General features: G+C 39.1%; 1 protein-coding gene across 2 annotated transcripts in view; it reads left to right on the forward strand.

Annotated features, from left to right (window-relative positions):
- Positions 1-3,411: 3,411 nt before the first annotated feature.
- The window catches only part of atp2a3 (ATPase sarcoplasmic/endoplasmic reticulum Ca2+ transporting 3), a 352,313-nt gene continuing 335,482 nt past the window's right edge, over positions 3,412-20,242 (forward strand). The window contains exon 1 of one of the 2 annotated variants that reach the window (XM_039756778.1): positions 3,412-3,964. In XM_039756778.1, coding sequence (XP_039612712.1) covers positions 3,847-3,964 — 118 coding nt within the window. In that variant the 5' untranslated portion in view covers positions 3,412-3,846. The remainder of the gene's footprint in view (positions 3,965-20,242) is intronic. The other variant, XM_039756779.1, reaches the window with a different exon arrangement.

The following is a 20,242-nucleotide window of genomic DNA, read 5'->3' on the forward strand; positions in this document are numbered from 1 at the left end:
ACATAAGAACCCAAACTGGATGAGACGGAGGTCCATCAGGAGGTACACACTCACACTTGTGATACTGTTTCAGAGATATAAATTTAACTAAGCAAGCATGCCCTAAGGAAGTGGGAGGAAACACTACACAGACATAGGGAGAATGTGCAAACAAAAACACAGTTTACAAAACCATCTACCATTATTATTATTATTGATAATGCCAGATCAGAACTGTCTCATCTTGCTCTGATTCTTCATCCATTCATGTATTTTCATTATAAGTTCATTGGGAGCCACACATTTTTCTTAGCAATATTAGCACAATGATCCTAAATGAGACAATTGTTCATCATTGGGCATACTCACTGACCCACCGACATTCCATCAGATCAGTTTAATTCAAATCACCAGTTAATCTGGAATGACCAAAAAGCCAAGACACCCAAATAAAATGGATGCAGGCATGGGGAGAATGTGTATGTCCTACATAGACAGTGACCCAATGGTGGACTTGACTGGCACTAGTGCAATCTATTGCACCATTCCATTCTAATTAATTACAGATTTCTAACTTAACTGTACCAATCTAGTAATAGCCAATAGAGTTAGTTTAATTTTCAAAGAAATATAGTATGTATGTATTTTGTATGCAAGGATCATCTGTTTTTTTTCTTGTCTTGCATGTTAAATGTTTGCCTCATTTAAACAGACACTTACTAATTAGCACAAAGTTGGAAACAACAATGACTTCACTGCTCCTGTTTACCATTCCTTGTTATTTAAACTTGTGTCTCCTCCTTTTTAATTGTCACTAATCTAATTGTTTCTAATCAGTTAACATGGATTGTGTAAAATAAAATATTGGCCTGTAAATGCCAAGGCTGCTGGGTCCACTTTTTTGTGAGATCCTGCCAATGACCCATTCCTAAATCGAATATACTATACACTTACTATGCAAATTCATAGGAACACCATACTACTTACTCGACAGGGCCTCCTTTTAGCTCTAGAAACAGACTCAGTTCTTCATAGAGTGGATTCCAAAGGATGCTGGAAACATTCCTTTGAGGTTCTGGTCCATGGCCATACATATTTGTCAGCTTACATTCATGCTGTGAATCTCCTGTTGTACCACATTCTAAAGGGTTTCTACTGGATTCAGATTTGGTGAATGGGAAGGCCACTGAAGAACAATGAACTCATTTTGTTGTTCAGAAAACTAGTCTGAGATGACTTTGCATTGTGGCATGGTGCATTAACATGCTTCAAGTAGCCATTAGAAGATGTGTAGATTGTAGCCATGAAGGGATACACAGCAACAATAATTAAATAGGCTGTGGCATTCAGGTGATGACTAATTAGTATTAACAGGCCAAAATGGCTAAAATACATTCCCCACACCTTTAAACCACTACCAACAGCCTGGACTGTTGACACAAGGCAGGTTTGGTGCATGGATTCATACTACTGGTACCAAATTCTAACACCACCATATGGGTGCCTCAGCAGAAACTGAGAATTATCAGAGCAGGCTGCATTTTTCCAGTCTTCATCTGTCCGGTTTAGGTGATCCTGGGCCATTGCAGCCTCAGTTTTCTTGTCTGACAGGAGTAGAACCTGACGTGGTCTTTTGCTGTTGTAGTCCATCAATCTCAATGTTTGATATATTGTGCATTCTGAGATGCTTTTCTGCTCACCACAGTTGTACAGAGTGCTGTATGAGTTACTGTAGTCTTTCTATCAGCTCGAACCAGGCTGGCCCTTCTCCGCCAACCCCTCTCATCAACAAGTTATTTCTATTCTGCAGAACTGCACTATGTGTTTTTGGTTTTTTCGCACCATTCTAAGTAAATTCTAGAGACTTTTGTGTTTGTAAACCCCAGGAAATTAGCAGTTACAGAAATACTCAACCTATTCCATCTGGCACTAACAATCATGTCATGGCCCAAATCACTGAGAAAACATTTTTTTAATTAATTCTGGTGTTTGATGTGAACTTTGCCTGAAGCTCCTGACCCATGTCTGCATTATTTTAAGCATTTTGCTACTATCACATGATTGGCTGATTAGATAATTGCATGGATATGCAACAGGTGTTCCTAATACTTTGCTGGTGTCATATAATTTTCTAACCCACTTAAATACTTCAACAATTGTATCATTTTATGTAGTTTAAATGTGACTCAGTGCTACTGCCACACAATTCCAGGCGACTGGGTTTGAATCTCATTTTTGCCATCTATGTGGAGCGTACACACTCTACCTGTGGGTTTCTGGTTCCATCTGTAAGACATAAGTGGTAGGTGAATCTAAAGTGTGTGTGTGTGTCAGAATGCCTCCCCAGGCATTATTGGTTGCTGTGTTGCACTTGAGACTGCTGGGTCAAGCTCTGGGTCCTCACAACTCTATATTTAAATAGGCGGCTTTTTATTTAAAAAAAAAAAACCTGGAAAAACAGAATTGCAAAGTGCCTTGCGGCGGTATTCATAATAATTGGATACTACATAAAATTAGTTTAACATAAATAAAGTGAAATGCAGGACATGTACATTAAAAAGACGAACAAATAGCAACGAAATTCTTCATTATTCAAAAGCATTGACCAAAAAACAATTACAAATACACATTTCACAGAAATCAGGCTAACAATACAGCCTGTTGCTAAACAGAAGGAGTGCAGAAAACGACCAGCTAATTAAACCACGCACTTCAAGCCTGGATATAACTTTCGGCCACAGGGGTCAGCGATGGGAGCCACTGACCTGAAGGCGTGGATAAAATGCACGCGATGTCCCAGCTGGGAATCCAACAGCCCGAGTGCTCTGACGTGCTGCACAAGCCGTTGCGCCTCCATGTCGCCTTTTATCAAGAATATTTCAGTTCTCTTTTATTAGCAAGTGAGATGTGCCCATCAGCGAAGTGCGCATGCACGGTTACCTCGGGGGAGTGTGAAAGTGTGATGACTTATTCGGAACGCTCCAGAGAAGTTAACAAGTTTTCTGTCGTAAACCCCGATTTTATGTAGATTGAGAAATAATCGAGATTATGCTTTGTGTTGCACTATAAGATCCTGCTTTTTAAAAAGATGTAAAATATTGAACCTCCCCGCGCAGTAAATAACCTGCATGATATCACTTAGGTTTGCGAGTTGTTTGACGAGTACAGTCCAAAGTTTCTTGACGGTAAATTACAAACATAACAATTAAAATATGCAAGTTAGTGAGTAAGTAATACTTTGAGTGCTGTACACATGTTCATGTATGCTTTCAAAAGAATGAAAGGGAGTTTCAAGACACAGACATTAGGGTGTCATCTGAGCAAAAAGCAGCCTTGACAGCCAATTAGAAAACAGCAGGTATGCCTTCTTCCGTCACAGAGGCTTTACTATTTAATAGGCGGGTTTCCGTATGAAATACATGCAAACTAGAAGTGGTGCTGGCAAGCAGAGAAAGCGAGGGTAGTAGCAAAGGCGCGCCCTCACCCGATTGCCACCAAATATCCAAGGAAGCGCACGGCCGTGCGTGGGAAGCAGAGTTAGAGCTGGTGCGCATCGCAGGTACAACTGCGGAATCCACTCGTACTCCGGTAGAGAGCTGCAGAGCGTGAGCGAGAAGAGGGGCAAAAGAAGGAGTAGGAGGAGAAGAAGAGGCGGAATTTGCACTCTCGAAATACCTTCTGATAAAACTGAAGAGAGCCTGTGCAGCAACAGCAGGACGTGGGGGAGGCATCGGTGTGAAGAAGGGACGGGAGTTGCGCCTTCCTTAAGTTGCGTTTTCAGCCTCCTCCGGACAGCCACGACCCAGCAGAAATAAACAGCGCGGAAAACAGCCGGAGATCTGTCGTGTGTGTCCTATATGTGTGGAGATGGAGAACCCACATACCAAATCGACATCCGAAGTTCTCGATTTCTTCGGGGTAAATGAAAACCATGGACTGTCACCTGAGCAGGTCAAGCGGCACCTGGAGAAATTCGGTCCAAACGGTGAGTGTCCACGCGATGGAGCCCGACCGCGCTCGCTCGCTAAACTTCATTTTCAGATAAGCGGGGGCAACCTCCTCTGTCAGAATTTGAAAGTATTGTCATGAAATTGGTTGCTTGCAGGCTTCCTGATCTTACTTTATGAAAGCGTCGCTTCAGTCTTCGGTAAATGTATACAGTAGATCGCATATCAGTTCAGCATCGTTCTCTGCATGCTGGAATTGCTGGTTCAACGGCTCGCTCGAACTGTCATTTTCTGATACTTTTTTATTTTTTTACGCTTGCCCAATTTTTGTGGCGGGCTGTCCGCCTGTTAGGCTGACAATACTGTTGCTGTACGTGAGGCGGGTGCAAGGCATTTTTTGTGTCAAATTTTCTTCCTCGAATCATAAGCCGTAATAAAATTATAACCCCTGTTGAAGCAGTTAACTGAGATATTTTTAGTTTTCTAAAGTGTTGTTTTTTAATTGATCGTACGGTTTTAATTCCTTTTGGATAGAGTCCGTTAGTGATACCGAAACGGTACTTTTTTCTCCATATATTAGAAGACATTACAACTAGTTTAGCTTTTAATAAGTGCCGATTTTTATATTTGCACCACACATTTGACCACCTCGTCTGTGTATTATGCGGGGCATTACTAGTAACTCGTTTAAAATTGACATTTTTTATAAGACGCGCATGTAATGTTGCTAATTACATTCTTGTGGTGGAAATGTCATGCCACCTGAGTGGTTGTTGTGTCTGGCTGACATCGTGCAAGCGCTCGTGTAGGACTGGCATAAGCTTAACCGGGAAGCGTGCCAGTCACAATCTGCCAAGTTCCCTGATCAGTGCACTATATCGATAAGGCACACACGTTGTTCCAAAAATAAACCTGCTGGGTTTCAGTCTTGCGAGTGTTGAATTGTATGAAGGGAATCTCTCAAACTACTCGGAGGAAGCTACAGGGACGGCCCCAAAAAAGTCACCAACCTGTAGTGCTGCACCCGAGCGAAGTTGTAACACCCACCCTTCCTCCTTAGATGCTGAATGTGATACGCGTTTTTTCTCTGGTTACAGGGTTTTCGTTTCAAATATCAAGAGAAGGAGACGTTCCGTTTAAGTCGGCGCTACGTATTTACAGTCAATTAGCCAAGTATAACTTGTGCATCCTGTTTTATCAGCCATGGCATTCGAAATAATCTCTGTTAAATAATAATAATAATAATAATAAGCATTGCATCCGAGTCAGTCGCATTGCATGACACGGATCTTAATAAGTAGTTGCGTAGACCTTCGTGAACATAAAGCACATTGCTTCGCTTGTCTGAACGGTATCTCCTATAGTGGACGCGTTAACCAATCGGCACGTTACGGAAGTGCGAGCGAACATGCTGGGAGTTCGGCGGTGGGTGGCGGTGGTTTAGGGGAGCAGATGTCATTAACGTTACGCTTTAGTATTTCGTTTCCACTCACAGTAGTAAACGTGGGAGGACAAAAATAGGGGTTATAAGGTAAATGAGATGTGCTTCTGAAAGGAAGAAGAAAATTCATACTGTGTTCAGTGTGTATTGGAAATGTTTTGGTACTATTATACATGGTAAATGTTGCTTTATAATTAGGATTCTGATAATGTTGATGTCATGACTTGGACAAGTCGGAATAAGATTTTGAGGCCAGTTTTCCATTTCCGATAATATACCTAATGACGTGACAAACCTTAGTTTTTCGTACTGTTTTCTGTTAATATAGTAGGCCTATATATTCGATAAGCTGAGATCTCATGAGAATTTCCAAAAATAGTATTTTACATTCTAAAATACAAATACTGTATTCAAAAATGCATACTGTAGTTAGTATTAGTCAACATTAAGTCAGAATTTGGCATAATCATTCAAACTAAAAGCACACTTAAATTAACCATACAGTTCTGAACCAGATTAATCCATTTGAGGGTTCCTGAGGATTCAGCCTATCCAGGCAACACTGGAAACAAAACAGGAATGAGCCCAGGATGGCAAGATGGAGCATCACACAGAGCCATTTTACAGGCATCAACATACAGTATGCATTTGGTGTGTGGGAGGAAAGTTAGAATAAGCGGTGAAAAATTCACACATACACAGGGAGAACATGCAAACTTGACAGAGCTAATTACCAGGATTAAATTGAAAGCCAGTCTCCAAGTTTTTCAAACCAGTAAATGTAATCTGATGTTCCTGCACTTATAAATATGTACTATTACAGCAAATGGATCATTATTGCTACTTCATTGGTATATATCAATCACCTTACTACTTAGTAATGTGGAGATAATTATAGTTGGCTTAAATTAAGAAGGTAGAAATGTTGAATAATTGGCATCCATTATAAGGGTGACTGCGAGGCTGAAATAGATTGGAGAATAAAGGCAACATGGGAAAAATGCCGGAAGAAGCTCAGGGAGGCATGTGATTAAAGGATGAAAAGTAATGTTGAAGATCAACGTAGTGATAAGGCCAATAATGATGTTTGGTGGCAATAAGGAAAAAAAAACATTTTTCCTTCAGTTCTTTCAAAGTTCTCTGTGGAGGACTATGGTGTTTTTTCTTGAGGTACAGACTGAGAAATGAAGAGTTTAGGAGAGGGGAGAAGTGGGAAAGATCAATGAAACAATTGGAGAAGCTAAGCTGAGATGGCATGAAACCCTGTGAATCTGGAGGTGGCCTGTCACAGGGAAAAGTTTGAGCAGGAGATAGGGGCTTAGTGAGAGGAGAAAGTGGAGAACAACTAACGATGGAGGAGATTTATAATGGCAGCAGACCCCTGGCAAAGGGATAGCAATAAGGGAAGAAGAAGATGGAGTTACTTACTGTAAAAAGCAAAACACATTTTTCACAAGTGGATTTTCAGAAGTCTTTTTTTTTTTTTAAATGAACGTTCTTGCCAGGCAGCATAGTTGCAATTTTGATTTGACACTGTGACTCTTCTAAAAAAAATTGGGAATGTGTTCTGTTTGCACTTGTTTGGGGGGAAAAAGTGTATCTACTTTCAGTTCCACATTTTATGTCTGGAATCGTTTTGCCTTGGAAAGTGTGACCACAAGGTATTGGTAGATGCCTGGATAAAGACTGGTGTTTTGGCAGTTTGTGGGGCATTCAGGGAGGAGGAAAGGGCATGACAACCAGAGAGGGAGTCTCCGTTTATTTGCCAATTTGGAACACTGTCAGTTTGAAAATAGGACAGAATAATAAATTTAGATAGCTGTAATGAAGTGAAGTTAGAAGTATCCGCATAGCTTTCTTCTGAATAAGAAGAAACTGAGTTATTCTTCTTCCTACAGATACTGTAACAGCACAACAACAGTAAAGATTATAGCTATTAACACTTCTGGCTTCAGAAATCTGTATCGGTGCAAACTTTGTTCAAAGCATTAATTACATTTATATCCAAAACCTTTATGATATTCTGTTACAAAATCAAACGAAAATATGAGCCTTAGTGGGATCCTAGACAAAGATGAAAGACCATTCTTAAAGTTCAAGTTAAAAAAAATGTAAAGCACCTTCATATTTCCGTATTCAACCATTTGTTGCATAAATTTACATTTAATTATAGGAAACCATTTTTGTATAGTTAACATAAAAACACACACATAGAGACCTGCATAGTTTGGGTATGCCTTTAAACAGCTTTGCTGCTACATTTACTATATGAGATGGACGATGAAAGACAAAGGAAAAAATAGTCATTGAGAGCTTGGTCCAATCTGTGCTACATTTGACAAAAACACAAGCTACCTCAGCATTAGATGACAGTCCAGTACAAGGACTGCCCCCATGACCTGATCTCGGATAAGTGGAAGAGGATGGATGGATGGATGGATGGCCTTTGATAAATGAGTCAGTCAAATAATTGTTAAAATCGAACGTGTAAACATTCAAATGTGGACATTCTCAGACTCATAAGTTTCTTTATATAACCTTTAAACCAAACACTTGCACTTCATAAATTTTTTCCATGACCCTACAATGTGCTTTGTGATAGATAGAGCCCAAGTCTGCATGCTTAGATGGCGTGAAACATCAAGTGTGGTTGGTCATGTGGGGGAGGCTGTCTGAGAGAGTGTGTATACACATGACAAAATGTATTTACCTGCCTGGTGTCGCCTGTGATTACACTTGGCTGTGATGAATAAAGGGAAAGGACTCTTGGTGAGTCTTAATAGCATTTCCTTTTATTGGGAGAAGATTTATTGATTATTATAAAAATAAGACTGATTTTTGTCAGTATTCGAAATAGTAAGACCACAGAAACTTCCTCTGGCAGTTCCACTTTGGATCTGTGAATATGCAAGTGGGCCATGCAATGGATTGTTGCTCTGGTGCCCCCATGACACTGAAATGCATTAAGTGGGAGGTTATGATCTCTCTCTCTCTCTCTCTCTGTATGTATGTATGTATGTATGTATGTATGTATGTACAAACCGGATTCCAAAAAAGTTGGGACACTATACAAATCGTGAATAACAACTGAATGCAATGATGTGGAGGTGCCAACTTCTAATATTTTATTCAGAATAGAACATAAATCATGGAACAAAAGTTTAAACTGAGAAAATGTATCATTTTAAGGGAAAAATATGTTGATTCAGAATTTCATGGTGTCAACAAATCCCAAAAAAGTTGGGACAAGGCCATTTTCACCACTGTGTGGCATCTCCCCTTCTTCTTACAACACTCAACAGACGTCTGGGGACCGAGGAGACCAGTTTCTCAAGTTTAGAAATAGGAATGCTCTCCCATTCTTGTCTAATACAGGCCTCTAACTGTTCAATTGTCTTGGGCCTTCTTTGTCGCACCTTCCTCTTTATGATGCGCCAAATGTTCTCTATAGGTGAAAGATCTAGACTGCAGACTGGCCATTTCAGTACCCGGATCCTTCTCCTACGCAGCCATGATGTTGTGATTGATGCAGAATGTGGTCTGGCATTATCTTGTTGAAAAATGCAGGGTCTTCCCTGAAAGAGATGACGTCTGGATGGGAGCATATGTTGTTCTAGAACCTGAATATATTTTTCTGCATTGATGGTGCCTTTCCAGACATGCAAGCTGCCCATGCCACACGCACTCATGCAACCCCATACCATCAGAGATGCAGGCTTCTGAACTGAGCGTTGATAACAACTTGGGTTGTCCTTGTCCTCTTTGGTCCGGATAACATGGCGTCCCAGATTTCCAAAAAGAACTTCGAATCGTGACTCGTCTGACCACAGAACAGTCTTCCATTTTGCCACACTCCATTTTAAATGATCCCTGGCCCAGTGACAACGCCTGAGCTTGTGGATCTTGCTTAGAAATGGCTTCTTCTTTGCACTGTAGAGTTTCAGCTGGCAACAGCGGATGGCACGGTGGATTGTGTTCACTGACAATGGTTTCTGGAAGTATTCCTGAGCCCATTCTGTGATTTCCTTTACAGTAGCATTCCTGTTTGTGGTGCAGTGTCGTTTAAGGGCCCGGAGATCACGGGCATCCAGTATGGTTTTACGGCCTTGACCCTTACGCACAGAGATTGTTCCAGATTCTCTGAATCTTCGGATGATGTTATGCACAGTTGATGATGATAGATGCAAAGTCAACATTGTGGGAATTGGTGATCCTCTACCCATCTTGGCTTCTGAGAGACACTGCCACTCTGAGAAGCTCTTTTTATACCCAATCATGTTGCCAATTGACCTAATTAGTGTTAATTGGTCTTCCAGCTCTTCGTTATGCTCAAATTTACTTTTTCCAGCCTCTTATTGCTACTTGTCCCAACTTTTTTGGGATTTGTTGACACCGTGAAATTTTGAATCAACATATTTTTCCTTTAAAATGAAACATTTACTCGAAATAAACATTTGATCTGTCATCTGCATTCTATTACAAATAAAATATTGACATTTGCCATCTCCACATCATTGCATTCAGTTTTTATTCACAATTTGTTTAGTGTCCCAACTTTTTTGGAATCCGGTTTGTAATAAAATAAGTGTCCTTCAGTCCATCCATCTTATGTTTCTGTCATTCCAAAACATGTTGTGTCACAAACATTAACGCTGCTTTTGTGAATCCCATACCAAATGACAAAGATCCTTCTCCATATGACAGAGACCTATGCGTTGCATTTGTCATTCCAACAGATGGTGCATCGCAAATGTTTATAAGAATGCATTTTATTACTACAAATGTTTGTCATGTACCATCTTTTGGAATGACAGGTGCAATGCATTTTATTACTACATCCATCCATCCAATATCCAACCTGCTCTACCCTAACTACGGGGTCCCAGGGGCCTGCTGGACCCCAGCAAACACAGGGCGCAAGGCAGGAAACAATCCCTGGGCAGGGTGCCAGCCCATCGCAGTTTATTACTACATGCATTACAAAATACAATTCAATAGATGGTGCAGTGCAAACATTAATGCTGAAGTCTACATTGATTACCTAGATTTCAACCTGTCTTAGACGGGTAGCACAACCAGTTTTTTAAATACAAGTAAAAATTGAACAAAGCAATTTTCTCACTGTTAACACTAAGCCTTTCCATTTCTTCACTCAAGCTGGCTGAATTACTGCTTTCACTTTCCTCACTGGTCCGTTAGATGGTATCGTTGAGATCACTGATACTGAGCTTGGTGTGTGTAGCTCATTTTAACTTACCGGAACTTGAAATGTGGTTAAACTTCAGCACTTTTGAGATAGTTGGTTGTAAATTAAATGGTGTTTATTGACCAGTTTTCTTGTTGCCTTATTTTGCATTTTTTTAAACATTCATGCAAGTGTTTTTGGTCAAAAGCGATAGTCATTTTCAGCTCATTTAAACTGCTGCTGCTGGCACCTACATTGAGACTCTCAAGCCGTTGTGGGAAACTGGACTAAAGATGCAGTACCACCTCCTAGAGGTCAATATATGCACATTAAAATCAAGGATGTGGTGTGGGCATACTTTACTATTTGGACATACCTTACTATCATTATTTTACTGTATTTTTATTGCAACATTGTTTATAAATATTTAATATATGATACATTTTTGCACTTTTTGGCATACTATATTATCCTTTTAATAATGTGGCTCACATTTTTTTAAATGAATTGATCTCTTTATTTAAATGCAGTTATGTTATTTGACAACTCTCACTTGGCTTGCTGCTTGCTGTGATTGTTCCCTGCAGTCCCATCCAGGGTTGGTTCTTAGTTTGCATTTGATTTTGCCTATTTGTGTTGTGTAACCTTGTACTGCTTCAGACAATGGAATGAACACAAATAACATCAGTCATGACAGCAGACTGCATATACTTGTGCATATGTCCATTCATAGATACAGTGTTTACATCCATCCATTTTCTGAATCGGCCTACTACATCATAGGACTGCATGGAGCTGAAATCAATGCAGGCAGCACTGAGTTCAAGGCAGAAATCATCTGTGCATGGGACACACTCACTTATACCAGGCTAATTTTGAGTATGTGATTAAGCTGCTTGTCTTTTGGCTGTAAAAGAAAAATGGGTGAGAGACCATGTAAATCCAAGAGAATGAACATATTCTCCAAAATGGTGAATAGGTAAGGAATCAAATTATGAGGTAGCAGTGCGGACCACTATGTCACCACATATAATGTGTTTTTGGAAGCTGAACAGATCTTCTATTACAGTGTCTATCCCACATGTTGTTCTGTCCCATTATGTGTTGATAATTAACCATTCCTGGAAGAAATAGAGAGAAATGATCTTTACAAAGGGAGATTATGAATTTTCTACTTGGTCTGTGACTGGGTAAGGGTAGTTGTAATAGCTGTTCTTACATCTTTCTGCCCATAAATGTATTTATTTAGCACATTGAAACCAAAATAAAATTAATAAAGAACAATATGAAGTAACAAATTAGTGTAAAATAATAAAAAAGGAAATGTAAACTCCCAGGAACCAAATGTCTGCAATTATAGACATACTGTTAAAAAAATTAAAGGAACACTTTTTAGAGTATAGCATCATGTCAGTGAAACTTCTGTGATATTGATCTCCAAGCTCATGAATATAGCAAAGGAGTCTTCGGGTTTATGGTCCAGAAGACCACACATGGCTAGTATAATTATAAAAGTGAGCATACAATTGGAGAATAAAACTACAAAGTTGGAAACAAACCCTTAACTGTGACTTAAAAGCAAGCAAACAAAAATAGATTTTTAACTGGAATTTTAAAAATATCAATCTTGGGAGCTGATCTTACTGCGACAGGTAAGCCTTTCCAGAGCCTAGGACTTACAGTAAGGTACGGACATTTGACAAGTTTCAAATAAAGAAATAAGTAATAATTGGCTTGGAGACCTGAGGCATCGATCAACTGTATTTTGGCAGAGGAGATTAGCAAAGCAAGATGGTCCTGATCTGTGTAAATTTTTAAACACAAACCATGGATTGTATGAGTCCTAGAAAACTTGGAAAGTTCTGAAAAATTAACAAGCATTCCTGAGATGAAGCATCTGATATTTTGCCAACAAAACACCTGCATCTCACATTAATGGCACATTTAATGATCTTGTGCGTTAATATCCTTGCATTGTGTTGCGTGTGGTATAGATGTGTGTAGTAGTTGTTAGTCTGCACATCAAATTACTAGTGTTGAGTTTGTGTTAAGTGGTAAATAATTATCAAGGTAAATTATATTGTATACATTAGATGTGTCACTGTGATTTACAGGGCATTCAAAATGCCAGAAAAGTACACATTTAACTTGAAATGGCTGGAAAATGCTGACTGCAAAGATTGGCTTCACCAAGACAGATCAAATGAGCAGATGGCTGGGTGCCATTACTGTATGGAGAAGTTTCACATTAAAAAATATGGATGAGTCTGCTTTGAAAAACTATATGAAAGGAAGTAAACATTGTGAACCAAGGAAGAGCAAGGAAGCCTGTAATTCTGTCAAGAATTTTTCAGAGGCTATTGTCATGTCTGACGGCCATAGCTGCGAGCCATTCAAGTGCCAGTGGATTAGCCGGTAGCAGTGCTAGTGAGGGCTCAGTTGGGCTAGTGATACTCCAAGCATATCGCCATCTTTGTCTTCAGATTTCAGACGTTCACTTTTAGTCACATATGAATTCCTCTGGGTGTTAAATGTGATGGACAAGCATTATTCGTGCAAAGACTTAGGTAACCGTTCACAGGAAATATTTCCTGATATTGAGATCATAGAGAGTCATGCAGCGTGCATGGACAACCTTCCCAAGGTATACCCACAGTTACCTAAAATATCCCAGAATTATTTTTTAATCATCATTTATTTGCCTTATAGTTATGGGGTTGCTAGTAACCCAACACAGTAAAGTTTCTGTATTTTTATATGGACCCTAAGGTGATACATTTGAAAACAGTGCTCATTTCTTTGTATCTTCAGCTTGCACACACCAAAATATTGGTGAACATCTTATGTATAATGGCAGATTTTTTTGTTCAGAAAACATATCTGTTTATAAAATACAGGAGTCCTGCCTGGAATTGCATAAATAGTGCCTAATAGTGCCATTATTTTGAGTAAATAGCACACGCTTCAATGTCCGCTTTTGTAAGCGGACAGCTCCTTAAAATAGGCCACAACTGAGTTCATATGTGTTCTTATTAGATTAATGTAACTTTGCAGCAGATATTCAGGAGTGTAAAGTAGTCCTTGATTCTTGCACTGGTTTGGTACTGGAAAAGTCAAAGTCCTGGAATTTTAGATTTACTAAAGTCTACAAATCCTTGCAAACAACAAACGAAACCCACCTTGTATCTCACAGGGAGCCAATGGAGAGCAGTCACATCTGTGAAATCTGATCTCTCTTGTATGCCAGGCAAAACTCTGGCAGTCATGCTTTGGGTTAATTGTAGACAAGGCAGAGATGGCCAACACCAGTGTGATGGGAAGCACAATAGTCATAACGGGGACAAAACAGAAGTACCAACAAGGCTTTACAATAGACTAAAAGACCGGAAACCTTGACCTTAGTGATGGCCCTTTACTCAATTTGCTATGTTCATAATTCTTACTGTAAAATATACAAGCACAATAACCTGAATATTTCCTAGAAATTTGAAATGAGGGTTCTTATCAAATCCTGTCAGATGTTTACTAAATGTATTTATTGAGCTGTGAGCAGGCATGAGAGCTGCTGCCCTTAAGATCATTGTTCTAGTAAGATTTATGTTTCCAAGATTTCCTGCATTCTATGACTTGGCTGTTTTATCTACTATAAAATTCAGTAATTGCATGATCACATTGATAACATCTGAATTGGATTAAGTGTTTTGTGGAATGTTTGAGGTGGCATTTGTCTCCCCTGCCTTTTAATAGAACCTTCTCACGGTAAATAACTAAATTTAAACTGAGTGCCTTTAATGTACTTGCAAGGGGGGCTTATAATTCAGTAATGACCCTAATGCGAATACCTTCAGTCATTCCCCAGGCATTGTAAGACTTCCTTGATCCATTTTTTGGAATAGGGCGTGAAGCCTGCCTTGGTAGTAATTAGAACTGGGCAAGATCCAGTCCTGGATGAGTAGACTCATTCATGCCCACGTACACACTCATTCAATACCAGTTTACTGCTGCCAATGAACTATTTTGGAATGTTGATTGGAAACTGGACTTCCAGCAACCCATCTCCAATAAGCAGACCTTTTAAGCTGGTGAAAATTCAGCAGTTCAACTTTGTTTTGTTTTGACTGCAGGACAACGGATTTTATCATTTCACCCTTGGGCCTGATAACCACTTTCTTAGGTAAATCAATAATATAGAACAATTATGTATCCCAAACCCCCCTGTTTTTCTGTATTTAAAAGGTTTCAGGTCTCTTTGAAGCAAGGGTTCTTGAGCAGTAGTTGGACTAACAAGGAACATGTGAAAAGTTTGAAGCTTCATAATTTGTCACATGAACGTGTGGAGACTCTGCTTTCAGGAATTGGTTTCTCAATAGCTTTAATTGCAATAAGTATGTTAGATAAGTATGTTAAATGATGGCTTATTAGAGAACATTAGAGAACTCGAAGGTGTGCTTACTTTTCCTGTTAAATACGGGTCCTTGGAGAAACATACAAGTGCTAAATAAGGTGTCTGATAACTGGAAAAATTAATATTGAAGAGCTACGAAGGACAAGGAACAGCTTAGGGTTGAAAATAGTTGTGGCCGGAAACTGTTCGAGGACCCCCTACATAAACTGTTAATTGTTTTTGTGGTAAACAGGTGAATTTATTGTCCATTAATTTCAAATTTGCAACGTCTGGCTGTAACCTTTCTATTTTAGAAGATAAAAATTTTATAGCTTTGGTCCATCCTTAGCATTGATCTAAATCAGGTCAGATTGGGAAGCATGCACTGGTACAGCTCGTTGCTGCACCCACCACATGATGAAATCACTCGGGATCCCAGTTGGCAACCCTCCAGGTAGACATACGGTCCAGTTCCACCCTCCGGAAATTAGCGTTTTTCTGCCGCAGCGAGGGGTTGGTGTGATTGACATTGGGCTGAGGAGGGTTCAAGATAAGCCATATTAGAGAATGTGTTACAGTAGCAGAAAGAAATGCTTTATTGTAGAAAACAGAGGGCCGTCAGTAGGTGAGCACAGCAGTTTGTTTTTAGTGGTTGAGAAAGAATTTATTGGGGAGTCTTAACATCCCATTCCAGCCTTGGTAATTTCACAGTGGAGTACGTGCATTTAGTTGTGTGCTGTTTCCCTCCCTCCTATTTTTGCTTGCATTGTAAGAAAAAAATATTAAAAGCCTGCTTTATCATGAACATATTTGATCCATACTCATGCTGATAACATATTTGTATGTTTTCTGATCCACTTGATCTGTTTCTGAGTTCCGGCAGTATTGGGTAGAATGTGGGGACTAACCATTGAAAGTCCATTGGAGGACACGCTCACAAATAACCTACACCAGGCCAATCATGAGTCGCCAGTCAACCTAACATGCACATCTTTGAGACCTGGGGCAAATAAATCCATGAAAAACTTAAAAATCATTATAGACAGTGGTGAGGATTGAGTCATCTGGAGGTGTGAGGCAGTAACACCAATGACTATGCCACCCTGATCACAAACAGTTGAAAAATGATGAAGTATTTACTGTTACCTCAAAACAAGCTTTATGTTCATTTTCTAGATACAACAGTAAAACCCTTAATCCACTATTATTAGGCAAGTAGTTATGCAGCAGGTAAGGGATAGCAACTTCATGTTTGAGTTTAGAAATATAAAATGCTTTCAGCTGAGCCTCCGAGTGACTGTTTAATGGTTTGATTATTTCTATACACCAGATTGCTTCAGCTAAATGCTTTCAAAGGTGCATTGCGCTGTAGCATTCAGTAAGGACTAGCTTGTGTGGCACACATGGCATCTAATGAGGAGATGGCGCAGACCATAAGAGATTCTAAATGTATACATGTTGGCTACATCAAGATGGTGTTATGCTCATTTATATATAAAGTGAATTGAGGTTCTGGTTTTCTTTTGTGTTTGCACTGTATTAAAAAGACTAATTTGTCAAACACTTTTTTTACAATTGGCATTATCACAATCAACGTTATTTAATTTACAAGGTTGAAATGCAGTTGGAACCAAACAGAATCTTAAGTTCTCATAAATCTAAAAAGAGAGAGTGCATTGGTATTGGCAGAGCAAACCATTTAAGGTCCAAGGGTAGAGGTCAAATATTAAAAATTGATGCGCACTATGATAGTGGTTAATTCTGCAGTGTTACAACTCCAGGGCCCTGGAGCGGCACCTTTGTAGAGTCCTCCTCCTCCTTTTCTTCCTCCCTTCTGGCAAAAAGTACAAGACCATCGGGATCTGTAGGCTCAGAGAGAGGTTTGTTCCACATATCATAAGGTTCTTTAACAGTCAGTCATGATAACAAATACTGTACATGTTGTTGTACAGTGTATGTGTAATATACTGCGTATAGTTATTATACATACAAACAAACACAATTTATTTATCATTATTATTTTAAATGGATAAATTTGCCGTCTTTGCCCATCAATCTATACTCAATAGCCCATAATGACAAGTGAATACAGTGAAAACATGCTTTCAGAAAGATTATTAAAAATCAAAAACTGAAATCTCTCATTCATGTAAGTATTCAGATGCGTAATTCAGTACTTTATAGGAGCCCCTTTCACGGCGGTGCCAGCTGTGAGTCTTCTTGGGGAATTTATATAGTTTATCCCTTTCTTCCTAACAGATCCTCTTAAGCTGCATTAGTTTGGATGGGAAGTGTCTGTAAACTGCTATGTTCAGGTGTCTTCACAAATGGCAAATTTATCTATTTATTTATTTAAAATTAAATCTACAACACAGTGCAAAAAGTGAATACTGAATCTTTTTGAATCCATTGTATACGTAATACGTATGTATTTATTTTTGTGTCTGGTGTTAGTATTATATTGAGGAGGTAGCTCTTCATTGTACTATTGACACATGACGAACTTGAGCTTGAGCTTGTCCCTGTGCCCATGAGGAGTTTCTTCACGCAATTCATTTTCATCTGAAGTTCTGTGTCTGATAACTTTTTAAACTGGTAATATACATAAGAATACCTTGCAGCAGACTTAAGTTCTTTCCAGGGCTGTGTCCATGTGCAGAATATGGCTTCCTGTAAATCTGTGGAGAAAAGGTGAGTTATCTAAGACTAAATGGATCACTGGCAGTCCTTTTCAGATTGAAAAACTGATGTGTTCTTTCCTCAAAAGAAACTCCTAGAAAGCTGGCAGGTATGAAGGTGACTGGGCATGTACTTGTTCAACTTTACATTCTTGCTGTAGGCAGAGCCAGGGGGCACTTTCTAAATTTTACATTTTAAAAACAATGAAAACCGACCAGATTTTACCTCTACATTTGACATGTTCTGATTTGCACTTCAAAATCCTGGCTGTCAACCTAGAAACAATAGACTCCTGATTCTTACTATTGCATAAACCACATTACTTATTTACTTATCTCTTATTAAATGCTACTTTTAAGAAAATACATTTTTTTAATTTACTTTTGTGAAAATTGCATGCTAGTTACAGTTCTGTTTGTATTGTTCTACAGTATTGTGATCATGGTCCATGCATCAATCCTTTTGCCACATTCACTTAATTCAATTCAAGGTCATGAGGTGTAAAACAGGGAGCCGTTGATTGCATGGCACATGGTCAGACCTCTTGGAGAAATCAAACCGCCTTTCCTGTTCATCTTTGGGATTTGGGAGGAAACCAGTGTATCAGGGAGAAAAGCCTATGAAAGTCAAGAGCTGCACCTGCTGACAACAACTGAGGGTACCTGATGTGTGCTTATTTTGTATCTTCTCATCATGTCTTCATTATGTGTTGTTTGTATGATAGTACTGGAAGAAGTGCAAGAACGAATTCCATTGTAATCACTGGATATGGCTGATGTTAGCTTCAACTTGCACTTGAACTCCACCAAGACAGCAGACAACCTGGGGTGCACTCCCAGTCTCCTGGACCATTTTTTGGCATCAGCCTCCTAGCCATTGCACCACATTTACCACCCTACCCTGATCATTACAATAACAGAATTTCTAACATTTGGATGCAAAATGTATTTATAGTAATCTATTTATTTTGTGTTGCTGAATGTGACAAAGTTGGAATAAGGTTATGTATACATATAGCGGATGATGTCAACATAACAGCTTATGATGTGAGAGCAGAAATATAACTACTGCTAATTAGGAGACACAAAGGAGAGAGCTGTAATTTTTTTCAGCTGTGAATTGTTGAACTAATTTAGTGATGTGATAGAAGGACTGCCATGAAATTAATGAGACTGATTGAAAACCTCCAAAGAGCTGTAATTGATGTACTGACAAGCCTCACAACAGACAGTTTACAAGAATACTTCTAGGGATGGAAGGGATGACATGTAATAACAAGTAATTATTTTTACCATACAATTCTGTGTGCTATCAGTCCTGTTTTTTCCTAACAAACCTGGTGTTAAAGCTGTTGCAGACTGTTCACTATGTCAAATATTTTGTACATAATAATAATACATTTTATTTATGTAGCACCTTTCCCATGTTCAAGGCACTTACATGCAAATTAGCTTTTTCCATATTCAGCTGTGTACAGGTTTCAGACCACCAGGGTCCTCATTTATAAAGCTTGCATATGCACAGAAAGAGGCTACCAATGGGTGTATGTGGCATCCCATGCAAATGTCAGGATTTCTAAAAGTGAACTTGACGGGAGAATATGCATACAGTACATTTATAGCAGCTCTGACCAATGTGTATGCAACATTTCGGAAAAACTGGGAAATGGCAACACCCTTGATCAAGCAGGGAAATGCAGCCAAGCCAGCTAAATGACCTCACAAGTGATGAATATGGTGTGCAGACTGTATTTGAAGAAGGCCAGTGCTGCACATTTGAACTTTTTTGTTTTTTTGTCGGTTTATAGGAAAAAACCTTGTCACTTCCCATTGAACTGGTCAACACAATAGGAATATTTCAGCCAAGCTTTACTCCATCATGCATGCTATGCTGCAAGCCATTAACTGACCATTGAGATGCTCGTCCGTATTTTTAATGGTGTGAGTGCAGATACTCTACGTAAAACATGGCACATAAAAAGAAAATTTGCATTAGTATCTGGTTCTCCTAATGTAATCTAAGCACTTTACTGAACTCGTGTTGCAATAAGGGCACTTAGTGAGAATGAAGCTGCTTTTGTTAACCATGAACTGTGACGTTCCATTAATGCACAAGTCATCTGTGATGCCAAGATATGGCTGAAAACTGTAACATAACACTTGCCCCACTGGGATGCAGCAGTTGTCTTACTTGTTTTTTTAATGTTATACTGTTGTTTCTGTTTAGTAAGCATATCCAATTGCCTAGTTTAGAATCCAATGCCCAGATGTCTTTGTAGAGTTTGCACGATCTCCATGTTTATATGTGGGTTTACCTCAAAACATACTGGTTAGATTGACTGGCAGTTCCAGACTTGCCAAGTATGAGTATTAGTGCCGATGTGTGCTGCAATAGGCCTAGAAATAAACTGGCACTCTGTCCAGTGTTATTCCTTACTTTGTGTCCAATGCTGCCAGGTTATTCTCAGGCTCCATCAACTCTGGATTGGATTAAGCAGGTTGAATTCATCATTTTTATTTATGGATTTTTTTTTGGTACTTGATTGTTTTCTGCTCTAATTTACTTGTGCTTTATGCTTTCACTCTGTTTTTAATGTTATACTTGAATATATTTTTATATATAATTTA

Source organism: Polypterus senegalus, chromosome 6 (assembly GCF_016835505.1).
Source record: "Polypterus senegalus isolate Bchr_013 chromosome 6, ASM1683550v1, whole genome shotgun sequence".
Lineage (NCBI taxonomy): Eukaryota > Metazoa > Chordata > Cladistia > Polypteriformes > Polypteridae > Polypterus > Polypterus senegalus.